Source organism: Pteronotus mesoamericanus, unplaced genomic scaffold (assembly GCF_021234165.1).
Source record: "Pteronotus mesoamericanus isolate MK-2021 breed Mesoamerican mustached bat unplaced genomic scaffold, CSHL_Meso_final contig_726, whole genome shotgun sequence".
NCBI lineage: Eukaryota > Metazoa > Chordata > Mammalia > Chiroptera > Mormoopidae > Pteronotus > Pteronotus mesoamericanus.
Window position 1 is genome coordinate 667,433 of NW_026555243.1, and position 22,073 is coordinate 689,505.

The 22,073-nt window shown below is 47.9% G+C and overlaps 1 protein-coding gene across 1 annotated transcript in view; it reads right to left on the reverse strand.

The window, feature by feature from the left end:
- LOC129078188 (E3 ubiquitin-protein ligase UHRF1) overlaps positions 1-21,440 on the reverse strand; it is a 32,484-nt gene extending 11,044 nt beyond the window's left edge. The window contains exons 1-10 of the mRNA XM_054582884.1: positions 21,288-21,440; positions 11,657-11,920; positions 10,757-10,917; positions 8,469-8,684; positions 3,165-3,265; positions 2,868-3,054; positions 1,942-2,065; positions 1,737-1,844; positions 1,352-1,456; positions 268-374 (exon numbers count right to left, since the gene is read on the reverse strand). Of these exons, the coding sequence (XP_054438859.1) occupies positions 268-374; positions 1,352-1,456; positions 1,737-1,844; positions 1,942-2,065; positions 2,868-3,054; positions 3,165-3,265; positions 8,469-8,684; positions 10,757-10,917; positions 11,657-11,920; positions 21,288-21,440 (1,526 nt within the window). The remainder of the gene's footprint in view (positions 1-267; positions 375-1,351; positions 1,457-1,736; positions 1,845-1,941; positions 2,066-2,867; positions 3,055-3,164; positions 3,266-8,468; positions 8,685-10,756; positions 10,918-11,656; positions 11,921-21,287) is intronic.
- Between the last annotated feature and the right edge of the window lie 633 nt (positions 21,441-22,073).

Genomic DNA, 22,073 nt, shown 5'->3' on the forward strand with positions numbered 1-22,073 from the left:
TCCGATAGCAGAGATGGCTGCAACAGAGACCATGTAGCTCAAAAAGCCAAAAAAATTTATTACCTGGCCTCTTCAGGGAAAAATTTATTTTTATGCTCTGAATAGATTTTCAGCATCCATACATCCCACCACACTATTAATGGGAATCTAACTTCCTGGACACGACACCCCAAAACAGAACCAACCCCCCCCCCCCCCCGTGTAGCTGCCAGAGGATGGGACAGAAGTATGATGGTGAAAAAATAAGAAAATCTTTTCTCTGCGAACCTGTTGGTGTGGGTAAGCTTCTGATCACAGGACTGTTCCGCAGTCCGCTTGTTGCCAGAAAGATCTCGACCACCGCTACCAGTGTACGTGAACGAATTCCCATGGTCCTGAAAGAGAGAAGGGCAAGCTGACCTCCCCCCGACACACACACAAAGAGGAGATTCCACTGAAAATAAATCCATAACACCTGCTAGGGCATCAATTGTCAAAGGAAAAGAAAATAACCGGTTATGATTAGGATGTGGAGAAACTGGAACCCTGTACACGGCTGGTGGGAACGGAAAATGGTGCGGCTGCTGGGGAAAATGTTATGGAAGTTCCTCAAAAAATTATGTGTAATCCAGCAATTCCACCTTTGTGTCTGCATATACCCCAAAAAATTGAAAGCAGGGCATTTCAGAGATTATCTGTACACTCATGTTCACAGCAGCGCCATTTGTAATATCCAAGAGGTGGAAGCAACCTAAGTATCCATTGGCAGATGATGGATAAACACAATGTGGTCCATCCAGACAATGAAACATTTACTTAGCCTTAAAAAGAAAGGAAACTCTACAATATGCTACAACATAGATGAACCTTGAGGACATTACGCTCAGTGAAATAAACCAGACACAAAAGGACAAATACTGTGATTCCACTCATCCAAAGTCCCTGGAGGAGTCAGATTCACAGAGACAGAAAGCAGATGGTGTAAGCCAGGAGCTCGGGGAAAGGGATGGGGAGTTAGCGTTTCAAGGGGACAGAATTTCAGTTTGGGAAGAAAAGAAAGTTCTAGAGATAAATAGTGGTGATGGTTACACAACAATGCACATGTATACAGTGTCACTGAGAGTATACTTAAAATGGTTAAAATGGTACATTTTATGTTATGTGTCTATTACAATTAAAAAATACATAAAACAGCCCTGGCTGGTGTGGCTCAGTGGATTGAGCACCGACCAGCCTGAGAACCAAAGGGTCACTGGTTCGATTCTCAGTTAGGGCACACCCAGCAGGGGTACGCATGAGAGGCAACCACACATTGATGTTTCCCTCCCTTCCCTCCCAAAAGAGTAAATAAATAAAACAACCCCCTACTTACCACGTCGTCCTCATACCCCCCGGCCAGGACCAGAGAGTACGCCCCATCATTGCTCCGGCCATGGATGCCCGCCACGTGAGGCCGATGGACCCCTGACTCACTGACCTGTGAAAACCACCGAGAAACAAACAGCTCTTTCTGGGCTGGCTGCTGTAGAAAAGCTCAACCCTCCTCTCCTCCTACTGTCTTCAGAGCCAGTGGCCTGACCTTCCCCCTGAACGCGTCACACCTACTACGAGACCCTCTCCCCTGAACCTGGGCCACAGCACAGGAGGAGCTGGCTTGAATTCCAGCAGCGCCATCTGTTCAAGGTACGGTCCTCTCCAAGCAAGTGGGCTTCTGGAAGACCAGTGCCTATTGGCCAAACTCCAGCTTTTGGGGGTACCTGGACTCTGAACCTCCACATGGTGCCCACGGGTATCCCTGGGATGGGTCCGTAGTGGTTGGATGGAACGATGGTGCACTCCTTGGTACGCCCCACGCACGCCATGCCCTGTCCATTCCAGAAACAGAGATGAAAGAGCCCTGTGAGTGAGCATGGGAAGGCAACAGGGCTGCCAGGGACACGCGGGGCGAGGGGGCCACCTCACCTTGCCCCAGTCCCGCTGCGAGGATGACGTGGCCGATGCCATCTTCGCCTTCTTCTTACTCTCTTTCAGCTTCTCCCCTGCCAGCACCACCTCACTGGCGTCATTTCGGCATTCAGGGCAGTACCTGTGACAGCAGGGACATCACTGCCTGTCCTCAGCCCACCCTGGACCTACTAGCCCTGCAGACACAGCCTGCTCCTTCCAGCTCCCTGCCATCCTGTGGTGTTCAAGACAGGGAATCTTTTAAATTTAAAATCATTACAATCAAATAAGAAATCCCATTCCTCAGTCATACATGCCAAACTCAAAGTGGTCAGTAGCCACATGGGGTAAATGGCAACCCTCGTGGACAGTGCAGAGCGAGAACCTTTCCATCACCACACAACATTCTACTGGCCAACAGATCCTTGTCCCTCTCTCGCTGGGAGTTTCACGACACTTCCCAACAGCTAGGGCGTGGGAAACTCAGGAAATTCAATGGGCTCCTCCTCACCGCTGTAGACTCAGGTTCCCCAACTCCACAAGGGGGGTGTGAACTACAGCCACCTCTGAGTTATAGTGACAACTGTCAATAGGTTAGGGTGCTGAGACCAGAGCCTGGGGCATCCCTACGCTTCCGCCACGTTGGCGGCTATCGGTCTGCGCCAAGAGCATCATGGCCAACAGACCAGCTCCTAGGCGATACCGAGATGCTCAATGCTCTGCTTCCCACCTGCAGACTCTCCTTCCCGCAGTTACCCTGAGGCCTAGGCCCCACTTGGAACACAGGATGTCCCCTCGCCCCATATCTCTCGTTGCCCCTTGGGGATTTACTAGGAGGCAGACGATGTTAGTGTCATCATTTCTTGGCACCACCAGCCCCCTGCCCCGGGGAGCTGAGCACCAAGCCCCGAGCCCATCACTGGAGCAGTCAGGCATCCACTCACCACTCGTCCTCCGTCGGGACACTGCTGAGGGGCGGGCAGAGGCAGTATGTGTGAAAGGCCATGTCGCACTCATCACACAGAAGCTGCTTGTCAGGGTCCTGCTTGCCCCCACACAGGTGGCAGGCACACACCCGGCAGGTCTTGCTCTGGTCGTCCTTGCAATACTTGCAGGAGGGTCCGCTCTTCCCTGGACACAAGAGCCAGGGTCAGCTCGGCAGGGCCGGGCAAAAAAAGAAGGAACAGGAGCCCCCACCCCACATTCAGCATGGGAGACAGAAGGGCATAATCACAACTCACTTCTCATCGGGTTTTCAACCACAGGGCTCCCCTCGCCTGGGCGCTCAATCTTAAAAACTTCATCCACAAAGATGATCCGACAGTCATTGAGAGAATTATCCCTGTGAGAAACAAGCCCCATTCAAACGTTCCAGCTGGCCCACCCTGCTGAGGCACCTCCAAGAGGACCTGGCTACCTAGCACATTCTTGGAGCGTACGAGCACCTCAAGTGGTATTAAATAAGAGGCTTTCCAGGGCCCTTGAGCATTCACATAGCTACTTCCCTTACCAATTCAAATTCTACCAAATCAAACACAAGATAAAAGAAAGCAGCACATAGCCCTGATCAGTGTGGCTCAGTGGGCAGAGCAAAATGTCACTGGTTTGATTCCCAGTCAGGGCACATGCCTGTGTTGCTCCAGTTGGGGGGTGCGCGAGAGGCAGCCAATCCATGTTTCCCTCTCACATCAATGTTTCTTTTCCTCTTTCTCCCTCCCTTCCCCTCTCTCAAAAAATAAAAACAAAATCTTTTTTTTTTAAAAAGCAGTATATAAAATAGTTTCATCACATGATGCACTGAAAGTAAATTCAAACCTTCAGGCAGGAAAAGCCAATTAAACAGGGCACATCGTGCAAACATCATAAAGGTAAAGTCTGATCAATTTAGCACCATCGAAATACAAAAGCTCCTCGAAGTTAAAATGTCCGCCAGAGTTGATCTGACATCTACATCCACAACTTCCAAAAGAAATGACCACAAGCCACAAACATATGTGACACAGGTACGGGAATTCCGCTTTTCCTAGTAAGCACATTCAAAAAGTAAGAACAGATGGAACTGGTGTGAGTATGTTTTCTGTAACCCAATGTACATACACAAAATGTACGTAACAGCGAGTTCTTTTGGTTTTCCTTCATCTGAAAATGCTACCAACTCCACCCCATATGCAAATATGAATAATGCATATTCATTATTTCAATATGCAATGAATAGTAAAGAATTATTAATAGCTTTTTTTATAGTTTTTTTCAGCACTAAGTCTCAAAATCCAGTGTATGTTTCACACTCATGTGGCACTGGCCACATTTCAAGTGCTTAGTAGCATATGCGCCCCATGGCTATGGAACTAGGCACCACAGGTCCAGATCTATCCACCAAGTCCCAGGAAATGACACCATGAGAATGGAGGTGACAACATCCAGACTGCAGTTCCATGGGACAAATGACCAAGTTTCCTCAAATAAACTGTTAAGAAAAAGGGGTAAAAAAAGGGAAGGACAGGAAACCTCATGATAAAAGATTTAAACTATACATATCAACCTAACTGAAATCTGTGGCCATTACTTAGATCCTAATCAAATAGTTAAAAAAAAGAGAGAGATAAATTGGAAGATTGAACAGTGATCGGATTTGAGTTATTTAAAAATTACTGTTAGGTTGTAATAATAGCATGATAGCTACATTTCTTCATTCATCAAGAGTGATTTGTAAGAACTCTGTTCTGAAGTATTCACAGATGAAATGGCTGGATGTGCAGCAGTTACATCAGTGCGACGGGGCAGGGTTGGTAGCATTTTCAGATGAAGGAAAACGAAAAGAACTCGGTGTTAGCAGCCCCACTCTCACAAAATAATTAAAGGGAGTTCTCCAACTAAAAAAGAAGTTATAAAGGAAAGACTCGGCACAAAAGAAAAAAACTAAAAAAACAGAAAGATGCCCTGGCCAAGTAGTTGAGTTGGTTTTAAGACCCTGATATGCCAAGGCTGCCGGCTGGATCCCAGGCCAGTGCACGTACAAGAGTCAACTAATGAATACATAAATGGTTGGAACGACGGATCGATGTTCTTCTCTCAAATCAATTAAAAAAGAAAAAAAAACAGGAAGAGCAGAAATATGTATACCTACAATAGATTATCCTCCATAGAGTTTCCCAAATCCTATGTGATGACTAACATAAAAATCATAACACCATCCCATACACAAGAAAATAAGTGACCCAGCCCTGGCCAGGTAACTCAGTTGGTTGGAGCATCGTCCTGATACACCAAGGTTGTAGGTTTGATCCTCGGTCAGGGAACATACAATAAGTAACCAATGGATGCACAAATAACTGGAACAACAAATTGATCTATCGCAAATCAATAATAAAAAATAAAAAATAAGTGACCATAAAAGAACCTAAATAGAAGATTTGCACACTTCACTCAAAGGACAAAAGTGACACCAGTCTGGGTGAACAAGAGGCAAATGGAGGGGGAAAAAAGTGACACCAGTATGTCACATGTTTATATAGTAAAATTCAGAAAAACCACTAAAAAACTACGCAAAGCAACACACTCCAAAGACGAAAATAAATCAAGACAGAATCCTAAAAAATATTTAAGTAACCCGCAGGAAAGACAGAGAAAGAAAAACAGAAACAAAAGACATTAAAAAAATAAAATGATAGGCGTAACCACTAACATACAAATAATTAATTTTCTATTAAAATTGATTTTGAGAGAGAAAACTATCAATTTGTTGTCCCACTTGTTTATACATTCACTGGGTGATTCTTGCATGTGCCCTACCAGGGATTTGAACCCACAACCTTCACATATCAGATGATACTCTAACTGACTGAGCTTCCCGGCCAGGGCCACCATCAATTATTTTAAATGTAAATAGTCTAAATATGAAAACTAAGTTGCAAAGACTTATAAAGTAGATGAAAAAATGACTCAATTATATGCTGTTTACAAGAAACTCACTTCAAATCCAAATACACAGGTTGAAAGTAAAAGGATAAAACAAAGGATACATCTTGCAAACATTAACTTTTAAAAAAAAGCAGGTATATTTACAATACACACGCACACATGACACCACCCCTCAGATAAGGTAGACTTCAGAGCGAAGAAAATTACTAGAAACAAAGAAGGACGTCACATAGTGATAAAAAGACCTATCGACCAGGAAGACATAACTATTCTAAATGTGTACACACCAAACAACAGTCCCTTAATCATGAAGCTCAAAGGAAAAATAGACAAATCCACGGTTAGGGCTAAGATCTTGGACAGCCCCTCATCAACTGACAGAAGTACTAGACAGAAACCCAGAAAGAATGAGAAGATGTGAACACACTCAACCAATACAATCTAACTGATATAGAGGATATTCTACCCAACAACAGAAAATACTTAATTTTTTTCCCCCAAACAGCTATGGCATATTGACCAAGCTAGACCCTATTCTGGGTCATAAAATAAACATAAAGAAATTTAGAACTGAGCCCCGACTGGTGTGACTCAGTGGGTTGGGTGTTGTCCTGCAAACCAAAAGGTCATTGGTTCAGTTCCTGGTCAGGGCACACGCCTGGGTTGCCAGCCAGGTCCCTGGTTGGGGGCGTGCAAGAGGCAACTGACAGATGTTTCTCTCCCTTTCTCCCTCCCTTCCCCTCTCTCTGAAAAATAAATAGTAAAACCTTTTAAAAATTTAGAAGAGCTGAAATCATATAGGATATGTTCTTTGGACATAATGAAGTCAAAATATAAATTTCTCCAAAAAATCTCCAAACATTTGGCAATTAAGCATCACACTTCTAAATAAGTCAGGAGTCAAAGAGAAAGTCTGAAAACAAAAGAAACAGAGAACTGAATAGACAAAAATATATAACATAGAACGTGTGGAAAGCAGTTAAGGAAGGCAGTGCTTAGAGGGGGAATTTATAGCACTAAACGCTTATATTAGAAAACAAGAAATTTCTCAGATCACTAGACTAAGTTGCTACTTCAAGAAACTAGAAAAAGAACATCAAAATCAATCCAAGGAAAGGAGAAAAGTAAAAAGACAAAAGCAGAAATCCGTGTAATCGGAAACAAGAAAATAGAGAAAAGCAGTGAAAACAAAAAGTTGGTTATTTTTTCACAGTAACATCACTGGCACAGCCTCCTCCCCGTATCCCTGCTGCCATGCTGCCCCCTGCAGTCCATTCCCTGCTCTGCTGCCAGAGCCGAGATTCTTAATCGCCGGTCAAAGCGTGTGGCTCCTGTGCTCAAAACCCCCGTGACTGCCAGTAATAAGGGAATACACACCAGGTTCTGCGCCACTCAGGCCATACCCTGAACGTCCAGGCACATGGAGGCATCCAGTCTCCACCCCTTCCTCCCTCCAGCCCTCTGGCCTCCTCACTGAGCCACAAATATACTAGAAATGACCCTGCTCCAGAACCTTTGCACCTGCTATCTGTGCTGGGGACACTGTTGTCCAGATATTTGCATCTATATTCACTATTTAACACGGGATGTTATTCAGCCACTGAAAAGGTAGGTCTGACACAAGCTACTGCATGGATGAACCTTGAGGACGTTATGCTGAGTGAAATAAACCAGACACAAAAAGACAAACACTGCGCGATTCCACTCGTAGGAGGTCCCTGAAGGAGGTACAGAAAGAAGACGGTGGGTGTCGGGCTGCGGGGCGGGGGAGGTGGGGAGGTTAGTGTTTAATCCATTAAACACTACTGTTTACTGGTTATAGTTACTGTCTGGGATGATGAAAAAGTCCAGGAAATGGGATTAGTGTTGATGGCTGTGCAACAATGTGAATGTATTTAATGCCCCTAAAATATACACTTAAAAATGGTTAGGCTGATAATCTTTCTGTTATGTATTAATTTAATACACACACACAGAGAAAGGTAAAGTAGAGCAGAGCTCAGCAAACTTTTTCTGAGCTCAGCAAACTTTTTCTCCAAATAGCCATAAAAGTAAATGTTTTCCATCTCTTTCCCAACTGCTCAAATGTGCACTTGCAACACAAAAGGAGCCATTGATAATCAGCAAACAGAGGGGCACGGCTGTGAGCCAATAAAACTTTATTTTCCAAAAGAGGCGAAGGGCTGGACCTGGGCTGCAGTCTGCTGATCCTGGGTGTGGAGCACACCCCTATGTGGGCTTGTCTATGTGTATGTTTATGCTTATTAATACACAGAATGTCCCTGGAAGGTCATGGGAACAGTCATGTCTCCAGACAGGAGAGCTGGTGACCAGAGGACAGAGAGAAGAAAAACAATTCACTGTGTGGTTTTCAGGACCTTCTGGATTTTGACGCACTTGAAGTTATTACCTACTTGCCAAATCTAAAACAGCAAATAAAGGAGAACAAGGAAGGCTGAAATCACCTGGGGTTCAGACACAGTACCCCGAGAAGGGGCCTGAGGAGGTCAGTCTTAGAAAGATCACCAGTGGGTGAGCAGGAAGCTGGAGTGGAACCCCAGAGGGGAGGCTAAGGTGGAGGCTGAGGGCCGTGCCCGGAAAGCGCTGGCTGGACAGTCACTCACCCAAGCCTGACGTTGGCATACAGCTCCCGCGCTGTCCGGGTCTCACGCTTCCGCACGATCTCTGCATCATACCAGAAGCCCCGATCCTTCGGGTTGTCGGGGTTGTAGTTGACCATGACCTCCTGGCCCACCTCCAGCTCCTGCCATTTGAGGATGTGTCGGGCACGGGCCCGGACATCCCGTGAGCTCATCTGGACCACACCGTTCTCTGGGTAGCTGGGAGAAAAACCTCACGTTCAGACCCCAAAGACAGACCAGACCACTTTCCCTCCTCAGAGAAAGAAGTGAGGAAGAGGAGGAGGCCACGCCCAACACAGATGTGGCTTATTCTCATCATAGCAGCAAGTAAAGCCCCTCCCCGAGGATTTCATTTGCTGGTGTCAAAAATACACAGGTACAGAAGACAGGTTTCCATTATAGAAGGTATTATGGGTTGATCAGTGTCCCCCAAAAAGATATGCTTGAGGTCTAACCCTTGGCACCTGGGAACGGAGCCTTATTTGGAACTACGATCTGTGCAGATGTAATTAAGTTAAGAGGTCACACTACCTTAATCCGTTATAACTGGTGTCCTTATGGAGGAAAAAAGTCACAGACACAGAGAATGACACATGAAGGCAGAGAGATTAATGTGGCCACAAGCCCAGGACTGCTGGCCAGAACCAGAAGCTGCAAGAGGCAAGGGAGGATTCCCCCTACGAGTTTCAGAAAAGTCATGGTCAGGATGACACCTTGATTTCGGGCCCCAGTACTGTAAGCGAATGAACTGTCGTTGTAAGCCACCTAGTCTGTGGTACTCTGTTATGGCAGCCCTAGGAAACTGATACACAAGGAAACTTGGGGGAAAAAACCTTTTTCTACATCCACGTATTAAAAATGGTTTTCACAGAAGCAAATGCATTACTTCATTTATGTAAATACAATACATCGGATATTACGATACAACAGAAGTCATTATTTCGGGCATGCAGGAATATCCCAGAGGCCTCATAACAGGCATAAAATAATATGGCTGAAAGAAACCTTCTATCGGAAACAAAGTTAAACTTCAACTGTAAGGGGACAACCCCAAATCTATTATGCATAGCTACATCGCCTAGTGTTCATTATTTTTGCTGGTAAACCACCAAGAACAAAGGTTGCCATACTTTTCCTGTAAAGGGCCAGAGAGCAAATATTTTTGGCCTTGTGAGCCAGAAGGTCTCTATCATGAATACTCAGCTGTGCTGCTGTCACCAAGAAAGCAGTCACAGACAATATGCAAACAAATGGGCATTGATGTGCTTCAATAAAGCTTCATTTACAAAAACAGGCCAAGAGCCAGACTTAGCCCTCAGGCCTTCGTTTGCATCCCCTCACAAAGAGGATAGGAATCTTGGGTCTACTGTGAGTCATTATTCAATTACTTTAATAATCTTCACACAGTTAAGCTTAGAATGTGCCAGAAACTGGGGTAGGCAGGCGGGCCCCTGCAGAGAACCAGATGAAGGCCCTGTGCCCCCGGAACGGGAGCTCACTGCAGGCAGGCAGGCCTGCCTTCTGCTAGGGACTGAAACGGACCCCCCTCCAATTCACATACTGAAGCCCTAACCCTCAATGTGATTGTATTTGGAGATGGGGTGTTTAGGGAGGTAATTAAAAGTTAAATGAGGTTATATGGTTGTGTCCCTAATCTCATGGGGTTGGTGTCCTTCTAAGAGGAGGGGACACCAGAGCTCTGTCTTTCCATGTGAGGTCACAGTGAGAAGACAGCCAAGAAGACAGTCCTCACCAGGAGGCAACCTCGTCAACACCTTGATCTTGGACTTCCAACTTCCAGAACTGTGAGCAAATACATGTCTGCTGCTGAAGCTGCCGAGCACATGGTTGCTGTTATGGCAGCCCGAGCCTGCTCAGACACCCTCTGTGTTCGTAGGCAAGGACCCCTGTGCCCAGCTCAGGGCCTGACACACAGCAAGTGCTCAGTAAACACTCGTGCATTCCAGTGAGGGAGAGAGACAAGTATGTAAGACAGTTTCATATAGTACCAGTGATATGTGGTATGAACAAAATAAAACAGGAGATGGGCGGGGGGGAGGGGGGAGGCACCTCTGACTGAAAGATCAGAGTTCCCCAAGGAGTCCTGCGGAGGGGTCGCTACTCCTCCGGGGCATGGCCTCCTGTGTGGTTTGGAAGCATGAGGGTAGAGGCCTTGAACCCTGACCATCATCCCCAAGGCTGTACCAAACTCCAGGCCCCATATACACAGGGCCAACGCCCCAGACGCCCCTGCCTGTAATGACACTCACTCATCGTATTTCACGTGATAAATGACGTCTTCTTCCAATGTGGAACAGGAGGTGGAGCTGCAGGGCTCATCCTGCGATGGTGCCTTCCTTGTCACCCTGACAACCTGCGCCTCGAACCAAGCTCCCATGTTTGTGTCCCGAGCATCAACGTACTCATTGACCTGTGAGGAAAAAGGAAATTTTCTCGTCCAACCCAGGAAAGAAAATCAGCAAACTGACAAAGGCCTGGTTTGATTCTCGGCCTGGGAGTTCTCATTTGAGAGGATCTGGGGACCCTGAGGAACGGGTCCCCGCACCCCCCCCCAGGAGGCAAACCCAAATGCCTGGAACAAGGGTTTCTCAGCTGCGGCGCTGTGGACACTTGGGTCACTCTGTGACGGACCGTCCTGGGCACTGCGAGGTGTTGAGTAGCTTCCCTGGCCCCCACCCACTTGATGTCAGCAGCACCCCCAGTCGTGACAACCACAGGTGTCCCTGGTGTCCCTGGGAGCAGGATCAGCCCAGGGAGGTCATAACTGCCTGTTGCTCAAGAGAAGCTAGGAATCCAGATCATTATGCAAAATTTCATGATCTTAAGAGGGTGACAGTGAACTCAAATTTCACAGCCACAAAGGCCACAGAGAAGACACCTGCGGGCACGGACCCAGGATTCTGCCTCAGGGAACAGAAAGGAAACTGGAGGAGCATATGTTTCTGCCAAAGAAACTTCAGGAGGTTTTCACAGCAGGACTGGGGGTGCCCAGCCACAGGGATCCAGGGGAGCTGGCCAGCCCTCATCAGCTTACTGCTGGGCAGGGGGGAAGCAAAGGAGACAGAGGGGCATAGGCAGTGCCCCTAGGGGTGCTGAGGCCGGCCAGGCAGGGAGCACCCCTGACCCCAAAGCTTCTGCAGGGGCCTCACCTTGTAGAGGCCCAGCTCTGTCTCATCCCATACATCCTCATCCGCTAAGCCCGTCTTCCCGTCCGCCTCCACAGCCACCTCGCCACTATTTGAGGACTTGTCCGACTCGCTCTGGCCCAGGCAGCAGCCGGAATCCGTGTCGGAAAGCTCAGAGTCTCTCTCCTTGCTGCTGCTGGGTGGGAGCACAAGGCTCTGCCGGACCAGGAGCTGGATGGTGTCGTTCAGGCGAACATCGTAGTCAAAGAGGGTGTGGCCATCCTCCATCTGCAGAGATACAGAAACAGGGGTCTCACTCATCAAACATTCAGTATGTCTGCTGGTAACAGGCAATGGGAACATGCTGCACAAAGGACCAAATCTGCCCTTGGATCATGGGACGATAGAACGTGTCCCTTCCTTGGGCATGCACAGTGATACCCCTTCCCCAGGGTCCCCAGATCTTCTCAAATGAGAACTCCCAGTGTCATATGGTCACTGTCCCATACATTGGGACACAGCACACAGCATAACCCTGCTGTGCTGGTGGACACACATCAGGTGTCAGGGGGAGATTTTCTTAGTACTTTGCGTTTTGCAATTTTTGTTACAGTAAACAAGCATGGTCTTTTATCATTGATTCTCACTTGAGGGTGATTCAGCACACAAGGGACACTGGCACGCAATGTCTGGGGACATCTATGGTTGTCACAATGGGGTGGGTAGGGCCAGAAGTGCTGCAAAACCTCCCACAGTGTCCAGGATGGCCCCCCTACAGACAGTGATCTGGCCCCAGTATCAGCAGTGCCCAGGGAGAAGACCCCCCAGCCTATGTGAGCCCAAGGAGACACACACCCCAACTACCCACCAGTCTCTTTTGTAAGGCTCTGGCTCAGATCCTACCCACTCAGGGCAGCTTCTCAGATCCATTAACTCCACCCCTCTCTATTAACGCCTTCGTGCTAAATCTGTCCACACTAGACACCTGCTAACAGGACCCTGGGGGCAGCAAAGCTCAGCAATCCGCACCCCTGGGTGTGACTTGGCAGGTGTGAAGGAGTTTTGTCTCCTGGGCTGCATCTCAGTGGCACAAAAGGCCAAGGAGTTGCCTTTTATTAGAAACTACCCTGCAGCACGCCACCAACACCCAGCAAGGACCTGCGAGTGCACTGTGTTCTACCCAGGTGCCCCGAAGGCAGGTCTGTGCCCTCAGCGCTGTGACAATGGGGCTGGATATTCTCTGTGGGGGGCCGTCCTGAGCACTGCAGGGTGTTGAGCAGCATCCCTGGCTCTCAAACAGAATGCCAAGGGCACCCCCAGTCAAAACCACCACAGATGTCTCCAAACTCCCAGTGTCCCCTTTGGGTAGAACAGCCTGGTTCAGAAGCAATGCCCTTAAGAAAAAAAGGAAGAGAGAAAAACCGTAGGCCAAAAAAAAACAACTTTCCTTCCCAATGTTTACCAAGGGCTGGCTGTCATTAATATGCAAACAGCACTGGGTCGGGGGTCACAGTAGAAGCAAGTTCCGGGGTCCAAGGTCATCCTTCGGTCCAGTGGTTGTTATTCTTTCAACTCGAACCTGAGAATCTGACGATGACCCCTCTCCCCAAGAAAAACGTATCTGAACACATCATCACTTGCCTGCAGCTGCAGAGGCTGCCAGGGCCCCTCTGAGACCCCCCCTAGACATCCAGGGCCCACTCTACCTGCGAACCCAGACAAAGTGAGGGCCTCTAAGGTGCCTGGTGCTGCCCAAGTACCACAGGGAAGCCAAGGACACTCAGATGCAACACAGGACAACACGGGACAGCCATGTCAGCAGGTTACAGGTGACATGAACAGAAAGGAAGAGACAAATCAACCTGCGCACCATGTTTAGAGCAGCATGTTTTACAGTAACATAAGGATGGAAACAACCCAAGTGTCCATGGATAATGGAAGAGCTAAACACAGTGTGGTCCATGCACACACTGGAGTATCGCTCAGCCATGAAAAGGAAGGAAGCGCTGACACTCGCTCCAGTGTAGATGAACCTTGAAAACATGATGCTCAGTGAGAGAGACAGGACACGAAGGCCACAGTGTGTGATTCCATTTATGGGAAATGTCCAGAACTGGCACATCTACAGAGACAGGAAGTGAGTAAATGGTTGCCAGGGGCTGGGGGAGGAAGATGGAGAATAGGGCAGTGACAGCCAAAAGCTACAGGGTTTCCTCTGGAGGTGACGACAATGTCCTAAAATTTACTGTGGTGATGGTTGCAAATTGCTATATACAGCAGAATATTGAACGTTAATACATACTTTAAAGGGGTGAATTGTATGGTATGAGTTTAATTTCAATAAAGATTTTTTTTTAAAAAAAAAGGAAAAAAGGAAAGAATGTCGTCCAAAGAGGATACATGGTTCCAACGTACGATGGTTCAACTTAATGATTTTTGGATTTTTCAATGGTGCAAAAGCAATATGCATTCAGCAACAACTGTACTTTGAATTCTGAATTTGATCTCGTCCCAGGCTGGCGACAAGCGGTCTGATACGCTCCCGTGGTGCTGAGCGGCAGCAGCGAGAGGATTCTGCCCAATCAGAGGTCATTAATGTAAGTGCATTGGCGATGGTGGGCTGGGCTAAGCTGTGGTGCTCCGTAGGTTAGGTATATCAAATACATTTTTAAAAAGATTTTATTTATTTTTAGAGAGAAGGTAAGGAAGAGAGAAAGAGAAACATCCATCACGGTTGTCTCTCTCACACTCCCAACTGGGGACATGACCCCTGACCCAGGCATGTGCCCTGACTGGGAATCAAACAAGCACCCTTGCCGACAATGCCTAACCTACTGAGCCTCACCAGTCAGGGCTAAATACATTTTTGACTGACAGTATTTTCAACTTAGGATGAGTTTATCAGGATGTAACCCATCGTTAAGTCGAGGAGCATCTGTATATGACATTCTGGAAAAGGCAAAAATATGAAGACAGTAAAAGGATCAGTAGTTTCCAGGAACCTAGGGGGGAGAGAGAATAAATCGGTGGGGCACAGAGGATTTTTAGAGCAGTGAAACTACTCTGTGTGATACGGTAAAGGTGGGTATACAGTATCATATACTTGTGCAAGCACACAGAATTTAGGGTTAATCAAGAGTGAACCCTAATGTAACCTACAGGCACTGGGTGACTACAATGTGTTGATATAGGTTCATCAACTGTAACAAATGCACCACTCTGGTGCCTGATGTTGACATTGGGGAGGTTGTGTGAGTATATGGGAAATCTCTGAACCTGCCTTACATTTTGCTGAGAAACTAAGATTGCTTTCAAAAATAAAGTGTATTAATTTTAAAAAAGATGGAGAGAGACAAATATCCCTATTATAACTGTGTCAGAGAAATCAGAAGAGGGCAAGCCAGGTGGACAAACAAGACATTCGCACCCTGGGGCCCAGCACCTCCATGGTTAGGCAAACACCCTCTCATTCACGACTGATCATTCTCTGTGAGGGGCCATCCTGGGCACTTTGAGCATGAACAGCATCCCTGGCCCCTGCCCACACACAATGCCACGAGCACCTCGTCATGCCAAGTGTCTCCTGAGGGGAGTTGCCTCCACGTGAGAACCAGTAAGGTAGAGAGACCCTCACATGTGTTTGAGGGATATGGGCACCAGTGTTCCTACCTGGTAAATTCATAGAAGCATTATTTGCAAGCAAAACTGCCGCTTCACAGTGAAACGCAACAAAACAGGTGTGTCTCTGACATCAAGAGAGGAGGATGACTTCAGAGGATGGGAAATAACCCAGCCACCCGGACAATGGAGAGGCAGTGGCAAAGCCAAGCCAGAAGGGAGCACACGGTCAGATTTGTTTCACAAAGAACACTGGTCAGAGGGCGAGCTGGAGAGAAGAGAGGCCAAGGTGGGAGAGATAAGAAAGGAGGCAGAATGCATCAGAGGGACCCCCTGGAGGCACAGAGCACAGCGGAAAGGAAGGGTCACGTAGAGGCAGGGGGGATCTTTGATTTGGGTTCAGCATCCACACCACCCCTTCCTTGTGGTATTTTCCTACTGACAACATCTCCCACCATGCCTGACCTGGTCCCTCACTTCCACAACAGGTTGGGAGGCCAAGTGCCTGCCCTTGGCAAGGGTGTGGACAGAGGCACAAACGGCAGGACGTAGGCAGCAAAGGGGGCACTCAGGCTGGGTCAGGCTGGCATCAAGTTCCACCTCCAGGACATAATTCACAAGCCAATCCAGCGGCGTCCAGAGGTCACCTCTGGAACTTTCCAGAAGGGTCCTGCAGTCAGCAGGAAGAAACTTGCACAACTGTCTGCTATGGTGAGGTGTACTGCGTGCCCCTCTCCCCACAACCTGCTTCCCCAAAGCTGACCAGAAACACGCAGGAACCGCAAGAGAGAGAGGCTGGGCCCAGGCCTGCCTCATGCCAATGTGCCTGCGTGAGGTGGCCGAACAGTCTAAGGTTTGGGCTTGTTATCGAGATCCTGAAATTCCAACCAAGGCTAACAGCGTTAATAAGAGCTATAAAAACTGAATGACAAGTAAGCAGCACCTTACATTAGAGGGTCTAACGTTAAAATTAAGCCTAAAGTTAAAATCCTGTATAACTAAAATTTCCCTTAAATTGCCTGTAGTAAAATAAGTAGTAGTACCTATATTATCTGCAGGGGATTGGGTTCTGAACCTCCAAGGACACTCAAATCATCGGGTGCTGAAGTCCCACATGTAAAATGGCATATTTGCACGTAACCTATAATTTGCGTACAGGCCACAGCAGGGTGCGCCGACACATCCCTGCATTCACATGGATTCAGCATAGTGCTTGGCACATGGCAAATTCAAGTTTTGCTCTTTGGAACTTTTTGGGATTCCCCCCTCCGAATATTTTTGTTCTGCGGTTGGTCAAATCTGTGGATACAAAACTTGCGAATATGGAGGACTGACTGACTACCTGTGGTTTTGGGTAAAAAACCCTGTACTACAGATTCAGGTCAAAACTGCCTATGAAATTTATATCTCTCTCTTTTAATGCAAGTATGCTTCCTGGACATTTGGAATTTTATGCCATGGGCATTGTGTAAATCGAAATAAACACATATATGATATTTAACAATTAAGAACCCAGTTCCTTCTGGAAACTAGTGTTAAAAGCTCACCATGCCTATTGCTTCTGCCCACTTTCTGCCCCTCATGACATTTTCTGGGGATACTTTTCAGGGTGCTGAGTGCTGCCCCAAAACACAAAGGAGAAGGAAATAAATGCCACCAGGTGCAGCATGTGTTGGTTCTCTGGTTGACTTAAGAGGTGGCAATTTGGGTAAAAGGTAGAGGAGACATAAACTTGACTGCAGGGTTGTAATGAAGAGGGTGTGTGCCTTGTACCAAGATGGACCCCGAGCTGGAGGAGGAAAGAGAACTTGGGGGAGGAAGTGAGAAAGCACTCTGCCCCTCTTCCAAGGGTTGCAGCCCCGGCCCGCCCACCTTCCCACCTTGGCCTCCAGGCCTTGGCAGCAACCTGAGGTCCAGGTCGGACAGACGAACAGAGAGGCACGAGAGAAGAACACACGGAGCAGGATCCCAGCCACAGCAGAGGTGACACAACTGCCCACCCGGGAAGGAGCGGGCAGAACGAACCAGAACCAAAGCTCAGTGACAGACAGGGAGAGGGCAAGGTGGGCGTGGCAGACGAGCACTGCCCTTTGACCCTGCAGGGCCAAAGCTGAGGCTATGCTCTGGAGCAACATTTCAGTGATCTGTAAGGCCAAAACTCTTGTGATGTTACCATGCTGTGCCATTTTCACTCCTATAGTTTCGCAGGGGTACAGAGGAGCCCACATGACACAGGATGGTACCACCGTTCAGATGACTGAGGAAACATGCACACATGAATTCTAATTTCTAATACAACAAAAAAAGAAAGATCCAATCCCATCATCAGCTCTTTGGGATCCTTGACTGCTTTGAAGGGTGGCAAGGGCGCCTGAGACCAAAAGGTCATGGTGCCCTGGGGAACCTGTTCTAGCACATTCCACAGCAGTGCTATTTCTGACAGTAAAACCTGGTTGCACCAACTCGGAAGCTGGGTCAAAGCACAGGGTAATTGGCACACTGCAGCCTGCATGACAGCTCTGGCCTGCACCTGATTTTATAAATAAGATGTATTGGCCCTCACTGGACCCTGCCCTTTCGTTTACATATCATCTGTGGCTGCCTTCCTGCTCCAGCGGCAGGGATAAGCAGTCCCACAGAGACAAACATCTATTACCAAGCTCTTTACAGACAAGGTCTGCTAACCCCTGGCTTAGAGGGCATGCCCTCCAGCTGGGAGCTCTCCGGGGAAAAGGGGACCGTCCCTCAAGCAGACTAAGGACACATCTCAGCGAGGGGACTATCTTATTTGCTGTCTGACCCAGCCCTTCAGGAAGATATCTTCTAGAAAGTTCTGGAAAGGCGAATACAGCAGGTATATTTGGTGGGTCACTGTGACATAAACAACTCTCTCAAGGCTATTCCCTGGATATCATTTCAACTGATCTTTCGGAGCCTCTGCCCTTAACAAAGCCTTTGAGCCTAGCAAGGCCAATTTAGCTATTCTCCTAAGTTACCTACAAAATTAGTAGTTCTCTGCTGGGGGCTGATTCTGTCCCCAAGGGGATACTTGGTAATGCTGGGGACACTTGTGGTTGTCACAACTTGGGGGTGCTCCTTGCACTGAGTGGGTTGGGGCCAGGGATGCTGCTCAACACCTCAGTACCCAGGTCAGCCCCCCGCAGAGAATGACCTGGCCCCCCGTGTCAGGAGTGCCCAGGGGGACAAACTCTGAGTTGATTTACTGCACCTTTATCATAAGCCAGGCATGGGGCTCATTCCTTCACATCTATTACCTCCTGAATTCTTACCAGGCCACAGGTGTGGTAGGTTCACAAAATTAGCCCCATCTGAACAGAATCAATGGTCAAGCCACTTGGCCAGGAAGCTTGGGAAGATTACGTAAAGTGCAAAGAAAGCATTGTACCTGAGCCTGTTCAAGGCTATGCCACAAATGACAGCTACTGTTATTTTTACGGACAGCCAAAAAACAAGTGCCAGATGTCTATCCCTGCCCAGGCAAAGCCTACCACCAAAGTCGCTTCCCCCTATGCTCCCTGTATTTCCGCCAATTGAGCGACATAACCGCCAACCTATTCAGCCTAAATAAGCTGCCACAAAACCCTCCCATATCCTGAAGACTCAGCTATGTTCTGCTTTACGGTCTCAGTCAACCTCACGGCAGAACTTGAATTGCTATGCCATATTTCCTTTAAAAAGAATACAAAAGACTGTATAGACTCTCTAGAACATTCTAAAAACCCAACAGCTCTCTCGCACCCACTGGAAACTGTACTGCTCTATAACGCTATTATTCCAGTCTGTTTGCAGACTTTACTTGCTTCAAGCTGCTGCTTTTGTGCCTTTGTCACCCACCCTCCTGTTCAATGTCCACACTTCCTATGACCAGGCCAGTTCCTGGCCAGGCAACCTTGGGGAAATTGCATCAGGCTCTGAGACCTGGCTTCCTTACCCAGAAAACTACACGCTCCCTCACAAAGCTGCAAAATGGGGCACCAGGAAGGAGAATGGGCAGCAGTTACAGAAATTACATTTCCCAGGTACCTTCTGATAATTATAAAAGCTGCACTGAGGAGGCAAGGTTAACAGCCCTGCATCTCATCGTCAACAGCCTAAGATTAAAGGCACAATGTATGCTGTCTAACGCATCTTGGTTTTGCTGTCATAATCACGCTTTGTAACTTACACAGATGTTAAGAAGACTTTTGAATGAATCAAACATTATGTAACGAATAGAGAGAGATAGGGGTTTGGTTATATGGGTGTAGACATTTGTCATAACTCCAAATGGCCTGCTTAAGATGTGTCTTGATATATATGAACCTTATCTAAAAAAGCAATGAGAAACACAAATAGTGAACTCTAATTAATGACAGGCACGCTTAGTGTCTAAAGGTGACGTGAACTAGTGACTGCAGCTTAATCTGAAATGCATCCCAAAAAGTAAGACAAATTGGTAGACAGATAGAGCAACAGAGAGCTGTGTGATAAAGTGACTACACAAAGTATCAGTGGTAAAATCTAGGGGTAGAGGTTTATGTGTTTGTAGTTCTTTCAACTTTTCTGCATGTTTGAAATGTGAAAATTAAAACACACAGTGTCTGGCATACAACATGCAATCAAAAATACATGCAAACTTGAGGGGACTCGATCCAATCTGCCTCTGCAACATGCCATGAACTGTTTAGCAGGCATATGCAAGGAGTTTTCAGAAACTATGGAAGGACCTCTGCTGAACAAATAGACGGAATGGCAAACCAGAACCAGTGTGGATGCCACAAAAATGAGCCACCGTTGGAATGGGTGGGAGACCGCAGCCCAGCAGAGCTCCACTCACAGCCGTGCCTTTTCTCAACACTCATGCAATTGCAGTCAAAGCCCCAAGATTGCGGGATTGGCTTCCCCTCCCCAGGCGGGGTTGGGTTAACTCATTCTTAAGACATTCAAGTCATCCTCTCTCTCACAGGAAGGAGGCTAAAGGTCTGCCTAGGCAGGGCAAGCCCAAGAAATTAATCATCAGGTCTCATTTCAAGTAAGCACTCAAGATCCTCCCAGCCCCCAAAAATCATGCCCAGGCGCAGAGCGTTTATTTTTCAATCTAGACACCAGATGGCAGCAGGATCCAGTTCAAAATGCGACAAACAAAGTCGCGCGCACAGCCCCATTAAAGACTTTTAATCCAGTACAATCTCTACAACACTGTCCCTACAGACCACCCAACTCTAGGACGGCCTCAGCAATATTTCGTTGTACCATCTTCTCCCACTCAGGGAAATCTCCCTCACAGTACATCTCACCATCTCCCTCCAAAGACAACTTCAAAACTGGAAACCTCCCCCAGTGCCACTGGAGAAAGTGTCCCCATTGTGGGCAGCCACTAAAGCAAGGGTGGCCATTTTAAATGCCACAAGGGGCTGAGGAGAAAGCACAAAGAAAGGAGACAGAGGAGCGAGGCCACAACCCCGCCCCCCCACCCAACCCCCTGTGGAAAGAACCAGCCCCTGCTCACAGGCAGCCCCACCAAGAGCAGGCCCAGAGTGGCAGAAATTCCTGATTTGCAAGCACCATCTCCTGCCTCTGAATAAGCTGACTCAAATTTCTAGAAAACACTCCCTGTGGGGTCAAACCCTAATTGGTGCAGGCCATGGCTCACCACTGTGTTTCAAAGAATCCGGTCCCTTATGTCCTAGTGTTTGAGTAGATTCTAGGCTCTTCCTTGAAATTCATCAGCCCTCAGTCAGCCACCTCCAACTTCTTTTTCTAGAAATTACTTTGAGAGGAGTTTCAAAAACAATAAGATAAAAAGGAAGTTTAAGAGCCTAAATGCTACAGACTTGAGTGCCAGCTGCCTGCCCAGTGTGTCAATCTGTGAGTCAAGCCTTTGTTCCTGGCTCAGGCATTTGAGTTTTCTGTGGAGACATGAAGCGGGACCGGATGAGGGGGGAGGTTGTATGAGCTGGTGGCCGCCGACAAGCAAAGCCTGGACGAGACAAGAACAAAGGTGCTGGATGTTGAGCAGCCTGAAGGGCGGGTTTACCTGCTTGCCCCTGTAGAAAAGCCTCTGCAGGCCTGGCTCCACGTGGAACAGCTCCTGGATCTTCTTCCTCAACAATTCCACCTTGGTCAGCCTGGAGAGTGAGTCCACAGTGTGGGCCACCTTCCCATCCATGGTGCGAACCTGGATCCACATGGTGCCTGCCGGTGCTGAGAGAGCAGAGTGGATCCCTCAATCAGTGCTGCCGCTGCCGCTGCCACCGCCAGACCTTGCCATACTTGGGTCACCCTTGCTTTGTCCAGTCTGTGGACCCCAGGAAACTCCCTGAACGCTCTCCTAGCTCCCTAGTCCCCACAGATTGCCTGAGTGGGCCCACGGCCTGGCAGAGTAAAGTAGGGACTTAATTCATAATGACTAACACCGGTGTAGAGTTTAGGAGGAAGGGGAAATTAGGGGAAGGCAAACGGCATCTTGTACCACTCAGTCCAACCCACACACACACCCCACTTTAGAGAAAAAAACACCACCGTCCAGAGAGGGAAAGACACAGCCAAACGAGGAGTCGAGTTTTTTCATTCATTCGTACATCCTTTCATTCATTCATTCACTGAATACTGACACGAGAGAAACCCAAAAGTCCGGCGCGGGTCGGAACTTGAAAAGTCCTTGGAAACTCAACTAAGTGCAATCAAAGGGGGAGAACCCCACTGGAGACACGTAAGCCCCCCGACCCTCGGTGCCCGCGGCCCCGTACCCCCCGCGCGCGTGCGCGACGCGGCCTGCCCCGCGGTGGCCATGGCAACCGGCCGCCCTGTCCCGGCCACCCCC